The sequence below is a fragment of the Peromyscus eremicus genome, chromosome 5 (assembly GCF_949786415.1).
Source record: "Peromyscus eremicus chromosome 5, PerEre_H2_v1, whole genome shotgun sequence".
NCBI lineage: Eukaryota > Metazoa > Chordata > Mammalia > Rodentia > Cricetidae > Peromyscus > Peromyscus eremicus.
In genome coordinates this window covers 9,022,262-9,034,802 of record NC_081420.1, presented here as the reverse complement: position 1 = coordinate 9,034,802, position 12,541 = coordinate 9,022,262, and the positions used below count along the sequence as shown (strand labels likewise).

The window sequence follows — 12,541 nt, the reverse complement described above, 5'->3', positions numbered from 1 at the left end:
CTCAAACAGCAAAAGGAGAGTACTGACTCCCCACAAGTTATCCTCTGACCTACACACACACTCACATGCACACACACAAATAAAATGTAACTTTCTAAAAACCGTTTCATTACAATATAGCAACAATAAATAATGCACCCAACTCTTTGAATTAAGCAATGAATTTTTTTTTTTTTTTGAGAAACAAAAGGACACACTGACACCTAGTGTTCACATAACAGAATTTTGTTGATTTAGAGAACTAGAGAGAGTTCAAAATTAAAAGCATGTACTGCTGGAGAAGCAGAAGTCGAGCAACTGAAAAAAGAACTGATTCCACAAGTTGTCCTCTGACCTTCACTGTTGATAAATACATAAATAAATGTCTTTAAAGTGTGTTTAAGTAAAGTGAAAAATAATAAAGACAATGTCAATCTCTGACCTCCAACCTCTAACACATACAAATACACACACACACACACACAAAATCCCAAAAACCAGATGGGATTGTTAAAGAAGAATGTTCTCTATGGGCAGCCCCTAAGTGTTGCACTAGGCAATTTAATAAAATTCATTTTAATTCCTGTAATTCCATAAAGATGCAGCTGAAGAGATGGCTCAACAATTAAGAACACTTGCTGCTCTTGCAGAGAACCCAGGTTCGGTTCTCAGCACCAACATGACAGCTCACAACCATCCCTAAATTCCTTCTGAATACTATAAAAGCATCATATAACTGCAAACTCATTATCAACTATAATTTTCAGAGTATTGTTTTATGATTCAAGTGTTTTCTATTGCTATTTCTGTTATCAGAATTTTTTAGTTTCTCTTGTTACCACATTTGTTTGGTTTTCCTTATAATAAAGATTTATGAAGTGCTAGCTTCATACTCCTAACAGTATAATTTTGATGTTTGTATTTTAGTAATTTTGTGTCTTTTAGCAATTCATTTAATCTCAATTTTTACATCTAGAAAATGAGAATAACAATTCCTATCTTTAAGCAGTTTTGTTTTTTTTTTTTTTTGGTTTTTCGAGACAGGGTTTCTCTGTGTAGCTTTGCGCCTTTTCCTGGAACTCGCTTGGTAGCCCAGGCTGGCCTCGAACTCACAGAGATCCACCTGGCTCTGCCTCCCGAGTGCTGGGATTAAAGGCGTGCGCCACCACCGCCCGGCTCTCTTTAAGCAGTTTTAAAGGAAGAGAAACAAGATACAAGTTTTCATATATAACACTATCTAGCCATATTAGAAACAGACTAAGGCAAAAAACCTAAATGTCCCAAAATGGAGATTGGTATCATTAAAGAAAGTCACCAGAAGCAAAATCTAAATATATCATGATGAGAGGGAGAATAAACTGGGAAATTGTCTCAACTCATGTCAAAGACTATCTCCCCTAGGATTAACATGGTGGAAGAAGGAAACTGACCCCTGCAAGTTGTCTTCTGACCTTGTACATGCTATGGCATTTGTGCACCCAGAAAAGCGCATGCACACACAATAAACAAACAAACAAACAAACAATTTGTTTTGTCTTTCAAGACAGGATTTCTTTGTGCAACAGCCCTGGCCTGGATTTTGTACACCAGGCTAGTCTCCAATTCAGAGATCCATCTGCCTCTGCCTCCCAAGTGCTGGGATTAAGGGCATGTGTTACCACACCAAGCAATAAACTGTGTAGATGAAATTTTCTCTGTTTAAGGTAATAACACAGTACTACTTGTGATAGGAAAATGTTAGAGACAACCTACATGTTCTCCTGTCGGCTACTGAATAAGCTACAGTTTATCTAATACAGTACATCCCCTATATCAAATAAATGGGTAAATTGAGTATAGTTAGGGAATGAACTCAGAATTGCAAAACAAAAAGGGCAGAGTAATGTGTATAGTAAACTACCATTTGTAGAAATACAAGGCAAGGAGCTTAGGATGTATCTCAGTTGGCAGTGCTTGTCTAGTATGCATGAAATCCTGGATGCCATCCCCTGCACTATATAAAGCATGACAATACTTGCCTATAACCCAACCCCAGTACTCTGGAGATGGAAGCAGGAGGACCCCAAGTTCAAGGTCATCATTCTACTTAACAAGTCTAAGGCCAGCCCGGGCTACATGAGAACCTATGTGAACTGAAGCTCCCAGAAAAAGAGCTACATCTACAGTGAACATTCTACAAGGCTGTTTAACTGATTATAACATCAATGACTGTGGAAAGACTGTAATGCTGCATGTCCAGATCCAAATTATCTTAGCCCCAAAGTAGCTATTTATTGCTCACCTGTGTGTGACTTAGCATCCTCGTGACGATTAGGAAATAAAATGTATGAAGAGATCCCTAGCTTCCACCAACCCCAAAGCTAAAGAATCAGAAAGTATCTAAGGCCTACATAGAGGTTTCTCCATTTTACTGCAATCCACCTACCTGATGTTTCCACCAATGATTTAAAAATAGGCTTTTTTCTTTAAAGATTTATTTTTATTTATTTATTTATTTATTTTTGATTTTTGGTTTTTCGAGACAGAGTTTCTCTGTGTAGCTTTGCGCCTTTCCTGGAACTCGCTTTGGAGACCAGGCTGGCCTCGAACTCACAGAGATCCACCTGCCTCTGCCTCCTGAGTGCTGGGATTAAAGGCATGCGCCATCACCGCCTGGCTTATTTTATTATTTTTATTGTGTAAAGGTATGTGTCTGCATGTGAGTATGTGTGCATTGAGTGCAGGTATCCTCAGAAGACAGAGGTATCCAATCACCTGGATGAAGCTATGCTGGAAATTACATCCTGGTCCTCTGGAAGACGAGCAAGTGCTCTTTTAACTGCCGAGCCGTTTCTCCAAGCCCCTTGAAGGTGTTCTGATCTATAACTTTCTTTGTTCAATTACTATAAAATCTTCATAAAACTGTTACCTTACTGGAATATGAAATATGGGATAACCTAATCTGTGTTCTGAAGCCACAGCAACTCATATTTGGCTGCAGAATAAACTAATTCTTATGCCTTCTGAAATAAGAGCTATGTTTTTTGCATTGACACTTGTCTAAAAAAATATATATATTTTTTTAATTCAAGAAAAAGTATTTTTTTATATTACATAAAGTATCATGGAAGGTACACTAAAAATTAGTAGCATGGATCGAGTCCAGTATGGGAAATGTCTGGCTATAAATTATAGATGAAAGACAAATATATTTTTAATTTACATTTCCTAGAATTTTTTAAAATACTGCCTGTAGAAAAACATTTTAAAAATAACAACTTTAAGCAAGGTGGTGGCGGTGGCGATGCTCGCTTTTAGTCCCAGCACTCGGGAGGTAGAGGCAAGTGGATCTCAGTGAGTTCAAGGCCAGCCTGGTCTACAGCATGAGTTTCAGAAAAGTTAGGACTATACAGAGAAATCCTACCATGAAAGAATAAAAAGTTTGAAAAGAGCCGGGCGGTGGTGGCGCACGCCTTTAATCCCAGCACTCGGGAGGCAGAGCCAGGCGGATCTCTGTGAGTTCGAGGCCAGCCTGGGCTACCAAGTGAGTTCCAGGAAAGGCGCAAAAGCTACACAGAGAAACCCTGTCTCAAAAAAAAAAAAAAAGTTTGAAAAGAAAATATATCCTAACAAGATGGAATAATGGTTTTTTTTTTAATTTTTTTAATTTTTTTTTTAAATTTTATTTATTATGTATACAGTATCCTGCAGGCCAGAAGAGGGCACCAGATCTCATTACAAGTGGTTGTGAACCACCATGTGGTTGCTGGGAATTGAACTCAGGACCTCTGGAAGAGCAGTCAATGCTCTTAACCACTGAGCCATCTCTCCAGCCCCGGAATAATGTTTTGATGTATATCTGAAAAGTAAAGATTTTTGATAATTATAAAATAAATGAACAAAGTTTATACAGAAGAGTCTCCATCTTGCTCAAAAATTTAAAAGAAAAATGAGTTTTATATGTTTAGAAATGATGATGATTGTCTTTTGGTGGGTGGACTACAGGTAAGTATTGTAATTTTTCCTTTTTTTGAGACAAGGTCTCACAATGTAGCCTAGGCTGGCCAGGATGCCTCAGCCTTCTTAGTGATGAGATTATAGGTATGTTACCACCACACCTAAGCTCTTTTCTTCTTTTTTGCACTTTTCTCATTTTATATAGTAAGCATGGTAAGCATATATTGTTTTAATAAGCAGATAGCGGGAAAGACCACAAAAAATAGTTAAAATAACCCATATTTTATCTGTAAATAAATGATCCTTAGTTATAGCATCACTGACCCTTACCTGACCATGACTGGTTGTTGGTTCTTCCTCCAACAAAAGTTTCTGTTTCAAGCTTTTAATTGGACTTTTTTGAAAATCCTTGGTTTTTGAGTGCCAGACAGATGCCCTAGATTCCTGCCTTTCCTCTTTGGCTTCATCTCCCACATCTTCTGAGATGTCTTCATTTTTGTCACTAGTCTCATCTTCTTGGCCACATTCATTCTGGATCAGAAAAGGAGGTCTAGGTAACACTGGTTCCCCAAACCCTCTTTTTTTAATAAGCTGCCTCTGAGCCATTTTTAGGCTCTTCTGATAAACCTCCAACTGGCAGAGAATGACATTGGTATATTGGTTAGGATCTACTCCAGCAGGGCAGAATGGAATACCCCAGTAGTAGTGCACAGTGCCCCCAATGTCCTGGAGTCCTTTGGTGTCTGCTGGGGTAGAAAGACATTGCCTAGATGTGTCCCCCCTACCCTGGACAGCTTTGGAAAAAGCATAACCACTCCCAGTACTTTCCTGTGGCTTCCCACACTGTGTGTGCTCAGTCAAGTGGCCAGTACATCTGTCAAAACATTTAACGTTCTCATTCTCAAACACTGGCTGGCTTGACTGGTCCCAGCTTCCTGAGCTGCCCGAGACAGGCTCCTCTTCAGTGTTTTCATTGTGGTCCCAGGGCTCCTTTCTTTCCTCAGCCTCGTTTCCCTGACTGATATGTGAGCCTTTAAACAGTGATGGAGGTACCAGCTGCCATATGCCTGTAGGTATTTGAGAAAAAGTAAGGCTAAGGACAAATTTTTTTTTCAGTTAAGACAACTTGGTAAGCTATAACTTACCAAGAATTACAAAATGTGGTTACAAAAAGCCCTTCTTTGACTTTAGCCAAAGGGTGGTTTTTCCTTGAAAATAAAAGTATGTTGGATATTAATGAAATTTCAACTATTTATGTTTGAACCTCTTTAATATTATAATAAGGATTTGGGGCATCTTTACTCTCAGCAGACGATCCCAGTGATATAGTTATACTTGATGAGTGGAAGGAGTCAGAACAGGAAGACATGCCTTCAGTGGTTCCAGAATCTTTGGTGTTCTCTTGATGGGAATGTGAAGATGGTCCAGTAGCCAGAGGTCGAGATCTGGTAGCAGAAGCATCAGAAGACCAGCAACTCTGAAACAAGTGATCCCGTACCAGACCAGGTTTATTATTAAAATAGCTGTATATGAAGAGTCACAGGAAGAACAAAAACGGTAGGCACTGTCCCTAGGAGTTTTCCTCTTCAAAATACAGCTGCTCAATTCAAACGAATTCCCCAATGTGAAGTGAATGCCTATATATATTTACTATACCGTTTCTAATATGAAGGGTATATAGTATAAAGAATGATTCAAACTGGACATATATATTCACATGGTGATACACGCCTGTAGTCCTAAGCTTTTCAGAAGGCTGAAGTAGGGAACTGCTCGAACTTACAAGTTCAAAGCCAGCCTTTCAACTCTAGGAGATTCCAGCTCAAACAAGCTAACAAGTAAACAACAAGTAAACAGAAATCAAGGATGGCTCAGAATCTGCCACTGGCAAGTATCCTTAACATTTAAAATCATTTCTATTGCATATATTCAAATCATAATTTAATATTTTTTTTTGTTTTTTTTTTAATGTACATTAGTGTTTTGCCATGGGGAGTTTCAGGTCCCCTGGAACTGGAGTTACAAACAATTGTGAGCTGTCATGAGGGTGCTGAGAGTTGAACCCAGGTCCTTTGGAAGAGCAGCCAGTGCCCCTAACTGCTGAGCCATCTCTCCAGTCCCTTATTTGGTTATTTTTAAAACCGCCCATTCTTTCTCTCCTTTTCTTTGCTGTCCCCACAAATGAGGGAGGTAAACACCTGGCCTTTGGTATTCTTGGTATTCTGCAACTCTTCAGAAGCTGGCCACTTACTATGATCCTTTAAAGCCATTGACTGAAATAATCTGTGGAGTGGAAGCAAACTCATGCAGCAACAAAACACTTCAAATTGGATTAACCAGCAATTCAACAATGCAGACTTAAAAAAAAAAGTACTGAGATATAGTTAGTTGAAAATTCTATAAACTACCATATCTCTTTTCTAATACAACTATACCAAACATTAAGTAACTAAGGACATTATTAATAAATCCCATAAACTTTCAACACAGCATATATTTACATTCAGGCTTTCAGCAATGGCTTTCCTCAAGAGCTCCTCTTCTTTCTCCTCCTGGCTGTTCACCTCCCTAGCTTCCTGCTCACTCATTTTGAGAGCCAAAGCAAATTGTTCTTCTTCTGACATCTCTGTAAGAGTGTAAGGAAGAGAAGAATACCACAACAACAAATTAGCATGATGGAAAAAAAAAAAAAAAAAAACACAAAAAACCACCAGAATCATTAAACTGTCAACTGACAATACTGTAAACCATTTAGGATGATTTGTAATCTAATAAGGAAACTCATCTAAGATGAGGTATGGTCAAGATTATTAGTAGCATTACAAGAACACTGTGTTAACTAGAGCATAAGCCCTCATGAAGGCAGTGTTTGCCTATACTGTTCATTATTGTATCTCTAGCACATAAGAGCACCTGGAAATCAGTATCTGGTGAATGAACAAACAGGAACCACTATAGAGCTTTTTGCTAACTGCACTGCTTTATGCTCAACATTTAACCAGAACAATTTTACTCTTCAGAATCTTTGTTTATTTCAGATGGGGTCTGATGTAGCCCAGGACAGCATTGAGGTTGACCCTGAACTTCTGCCTCTAGTTACATTAGGATTACAGACACATCACCTACTTTATATAGTGATGGGGATTCAACCAGGACTTCATACACACTAATCAAACATTATTATCAACCAAACCACATGCATTCCCAGCTCTCAGAATCTTCTAATTTATTCACTTTAACAAATCCTTAGTTATCAAATTTTGATCATCAAATATTATTTTCCACTAACAGCAACTGTAGGACAGTAGAGAAATGGCTAATTCCAAGTCTAGATCACAAAATGTGCAAGATAAGTTAGAAGACTTCTTATAACAGTTAGTAAAGAATCTATCATACGCTCGTAGGGCTGTATCAAAAGAAATTAGTAGCAAATTTGGGGGGGGGGACTACTGGCTTAAAATTGAACTAGAATCCACTGCATTACCTTTATTGATGACTGCATTATCCTTATGGATTCAAACACAGCACATACATTCCATCATTGAATGCCTTCAACATAAGGAAACATGACCCATGCGGGATGTGTTGTTTTCAGGAGTGTAACCACCCCATGCTCCAGTGACTAGCTCTACACCCATCTTCATGAAGACACCCTAGTTAAACTCAGTAGGTCGCTGATGGCTGTTCTTGGTTGTCAACTTGACCACATCTGGAATTATTTAAAAATCAAGCAGCTAGGAATATCTGCGAGAGATTTTAGTTAACGGGAATCATTTGAAGTAGGAAAACCCACCTTAAATCCATATCATTTGAGATCAGAAGCCCCTCCCTAAGTCTGGGCCACACCCTCTCATAGCAGCCTATATTAAGGACATGGAAGAAAGCAGCTTTTGCTTTCTGCCTCATTCTCACTGGCAAGTTCATATACCCTGCTGCTGAGGCATTCCTTCACTGGCATTAGAGCCTCCTTCTTTGGGATTCTGATGTATACTAAAGACCAGCTGAGACATCCAGCCTCATGGACTGAACACCTACTGAACTCTTGGACTTTCCAATAATGGACTTTCCAATAGCCATGGCTGAATTAGCTGGACCACAGCCTGTAAGCGACTCTAATAAATCCCATATACAAACATACACACACACTCACTCACTCACACTCATTCTTTAGTTCTGTTCCCCTAGAGAACCTTGACTAATATAGTCACAAAATAAAATAAAAAACAAAACAGACATGAAATGGCAGAGGGACTTGTAGAGAGGAAGCAGGACTGATGAGAGTCAGACAGGGTTAAGAGAAATAGGAATGGATATGATCCAAATGCATTATATACATGTGTGAAACTGTCCAAAAAATTAATTTAATTTTAAAACGCTACAAAAAATTTGAATCTTCAAAGATGATCTTGACATGTTAAGTTGATGGTCTATACATCCCTACATAGGTGCACAAGGGCAGACAGTCAAAAATATACACATAGGTGCCTCCACAGATATGTTTCAAATCAGTCTTTAGATTTCCTTCTCTTCAACCTAAGCAATCAAAAGACAATCTATCAGATATCAAAGGAAAATCTTTTATATGAAAGTCTAAATTCTGAAGTAAAATATGAAAAAGTAATAACAAAAATTACTAATAATTATTAATATCCTCGGAAAATAAGACATTGGACACTGGATCTCTGAACACACTCAGGATGCCATAAATAAACAAATGAACATCAGAGAACAATTAAGAAACTCTGAGATGAATGAAAATGAAGATACATATTTTCAAAACTTACAAGGTAAAGCTAAAGGAATTTTTACAGCAAAATGTGTGGGTGTATAATGCTTATATGAAAAAAGATAAAAGATGTAGCTCAGTTGGTAGTGTTATTTAGCATGAAGCCTTGAGTTCAATTCCATGCAATAATGAGATTGTTGCATCTAGATTCTAAAGAAACATGTCTTTAGTTTTCTTGTGGTATCTCCCCATGGATGTGGTATCAGACTTAGGAGTAAGTTGGGCAGTAGTCTCCAATCATCTAATATCTATAGGAGCTTATGAAGAACTGCTACTAATATTTCTTTATCCTTGACAAAGTTCACCTATGAAGCCATCAAACCCATCTTTTTGTTTATAGTTAGTTTTTTGTTAATTCATTTTTTATTATATTAGTTCTATTTAATTTTCTACTTCTTGAGTAAGTTTTGGTTTGTGTCTTCCTAAGAATTTATCGACAAAGTTCAAGTTCTCTATTTTCTTGGCATATACTTTTTTCATACTACTTCCTTATATACAACTTAGTTCTCTTTTCTAGTCTTGATTTTACATGTCAAGTATATTCAATTTATTTTATATGGTTGTGCTGGCTGGTTCTTTTGTCAATTTGACACAAGCAAGAGTCATTTGGAAGAGAGACCCTCAACTGAGAAAATGTCTCAATCAGACTGGCCTATAAACAAGTCTATGGGCATTTTCTTGATTAATGATGGATGTGAGAGGGCCCAGCCTACTGTCAGTGGTGCCACTCCTAGGCAGGCAGTCCAGAAACAGCAAGCTGAGCAAGCCATGGGGAGAAAGACAGTAAGTAGCACTCCTCCATGGTCTACTTCCAGTGCCTGCTTCCAGGTTCCTGCTTGAGTCCCTGCCCTGATTTCCCTCAATAATGGACTGTGATATGGAAGTATAAGCCAAATAAACCCTTTTTCTCCCCAAGTTGTTTTTGGTCATGGTATTTTGCACAAAAATAGAAACCTAAATAGAACAATGGTATAAGATATAACAAACATATACAATGGCAGAGATTATGCTCCAAATATAATACTGAAAAACTGTAACTTGAAAATAGAAATAGCTTCAGTTTCATCATGCATCACTCCTTAAGAGTCAAAATCTGACATTTCTTTCTTATGTCCAGAGGTATAAGAGATTTTAGGTCTTGTATAGCAATACACAGCAAAGAATTCTTCTTTGAACCCTTTAATCAGGACCACTAATAATTTACTTAGTTTCATAACAAAAACTAGCTGCTCACAAACATAAGTACTTCTAAACATGGGCAGAATCACACACACAACGTTTTTATACTTCAGATAATCATTCCCAGGATATTTGTAGAATTCTGGGTTTTCAGTGCTGTCTTACTTGGTTCTCAGTGTAGTGTTCCCTTGAAGTTCCCTAACTTGCAACTGCAACTTTTACTCACACAATATTTATTGAGAAAGGCGAACAATATTAGCTCATTTTCATCAAGTCTGAATCAGAAAACAATTACTGGAAGCCAATCTTCAGCTCTTTAACTGGGAGAATATAGTTTTTGTCATCATTTTTATTTTCAGAAAAAAATTTCAGCACAGAAAAATGGCCCAGACTTTTCCTTTTCAAATGAGTTTCCCAAAGATACAATTTTACTAGGATTAGTAATCTGAATCATACATTTGTGCAGCTATTTAAGGATGCCCTTGCCAAAAACTATCCAATATGTTTAGATGGGTCAACCAAAAGTCTAAACCTCTGGCCCCATTTCTGTTCATGAGTTGAAGCATAGAATTCCCTGCAGAAGGCATGAACAATTCAGTTTCTCCCAAAAGTTCAAAAAACTACTTAGCATCAATACCACATCTCGGCCACCCTACTGTATGCACACCTGTAGTGGGTAGCCATTCCAGCTTTGATCTGGAAGTTCCAACCCCCATTGAGGCTTCGGTAACTGTCACGCCTACAAGGCGGGGCTGAGAGAGAACCCTGAAGACCCGAGATCAGGATGCGCTGGCTCTCTTGGTTCCTGGACCCTTCACACTGGAGGTAGACCAAGCAGAGTTCTCCAGAGAACACCCCAGACTGCGCTACACCTTTCCCAGACCCTGTTACCTATCCCTTCACTTGTAAGTTACCCCACAAAATAAACCTCCCTTTTAAGTACGTGGAGTGGCCTATAATTTCCCCAATGCACACCTAACCTTCTAATCAAAGCACAGAACTTTCTGTGGTCCAAGGTGGAGAAATATATGTGGATCATGTAGTGGAGCTGGGGATGATTCTGAACTCTGATTCTTCTGCCTCCACTTCCATGACATGCTCCATTTGTATTGTTCCAACAAAGTCATTCCTAAGCAGTGACACCAGGCAGATTTAAGCTCTGAATCTTGACAATGCCCTGCCACTATGAATTTCAGCTTTGTAATTAAGATGCTCAACACCACCCATGGCAGAATTACCTATCTAAGCTAAGACTAATTTTTTTTTTTTTTTTTTTGGTTTTTCGAGACATGGTTTCTCTGTGTAGCTTTGCGCCTTTCCTGGAACTCACTCTGTAGTCCAGGCTGGCCTCGAACTCACAGAGATCTGCCTGCCTCTACCTCCCGAGTGCTGGGATTAAAGGCATGCGCCAGCACCGCCCGGCTGCTAAAACTAATTTTAAACAGTCCATATTAAACTTCAATTTTTTCTCAATACAAAAAAGGAAGTTATCTCCCAATGATGCCTTTTACTGATGAACAGAGGTCAACTGTACGTTGCAATTTGTCTAAGATGTACATAGTAAAGAAAGAGAAAAGGGAGCTGAATTGCTTTCTCTTGGTGATTCAATGGTTAAGAGCACACTTGCTGCTCTTGCAGAGCACCTGGATTCACTTCCCAACACTCATACAGTAGCTCAAATCATCTGTATCTCCACTTCCAAGAGATCCAACCCCCTCTTCTAGTATCAGGCACATACAAACATGCACTCAGACATACAAAATAAAATATTTAAGGGGTGGGTAGAGAATCAAGGGCCCTAGTAAGATTACCTAGCCATGAAGATCACATTTACAATTTCAACAGTCTTCCTCTAGCAAGTCAAATATGTAAGCAGAAATTAACTCTCTAAAAAACTTGCAAAAGTTAAAAAAAAAAATTCAGAACAGGAAACATAGACACCTCTAGAGAATTCTCTTTTTCCAATGAAAAGAGATTCTCTTTTCATTGGGAAAATTCTTTGAATTATCAGTGATTACTAAGATGGTACACATAAGAAAGTCCTTTTTTCAATTTTAAAAAGAGAACATGCAAGATCTAGAACCAATTAAACCACAAAAATGAAATTGTATAATATACTGACATGATTACTACATCAATTCAACTAAAAAATGAAAACATACGTGCAATTTTTCTTTTAGCCAAACACTTTGATCTGTTTGACTGTTTTGTCTTCATTTTCTGCAATCCATTCTCCTCTTTTGCTTCCTGTTGTAAACAAGAGATATGATCAAAGTAAATGACATTAAAAGTAGTAATTTCTCCATTTCTTCTGTATTTCCTTTTGGTTAGTAGAAGTCTTTGAATTATCAGTGATTACTAAGATGGTACACATAAGAAAGTCCTTTTTTCAATTTAAAAAAGAGAACATGCAAGATCTAGAACCAATTGAACCACAAAAATGAAATTGTATAATATACTGACATGATTACTTATCACATATACAGAATTACACAAAACTGGCCAATCTCCAAAATACTAGTAGACATCTACCCAAGATCAGAGACATTTCATTCAATAAGTGTTTGAATTCAGTATGTATCCATTTATTGTAAATCATTCTTTGGCCACTGGTTGGTGAAGGAAAAAGAAAGTAAAGGAATTCTACAAAATCAAAAGAAA

General features: G+C 37.9%; 1 protein-coding gene across 6 annotated transcripts in view; it reads right to left on the bottom strand.

Annotated features, from left to right (window-relative positions):
• Positions 1-12,541, bottom strand: part of Uimc1 (ubiquitin interaction motif containing 1) — an 88,058-nt gene that overhangs the window by 50,106 nt on the left and 25,411 nt on the right. For 5 of the 6 annotated variants that reach the window (XM_059262878.1, XM_059262877.1, XM_059262880.1 and 2 more), the window contains exons 3-6: positions 12,043-12,127; positions 6,417-6,541; positions 5,287-5,392; positions 4,246-4,982 (exon numbers count right to left, since the gene is read on the bottom strand). In XM_059262878.1, the coding sequence (XP_059118861.1) occupies positions 4,246-4,982; positions 5,287-5,392; positions 6,417-6,541; positions 12,043-12,127 (1,053 nt within the window). The remainder of the gene's footprint in view (positions 1-4,245; positions 4,983-5,286; positions 5,393-6,416; positions 6,542-12,042; positions 12,128-12,541) is intronic. The other variant, XM_059262882.1, reaches the window with a different exon arrangement.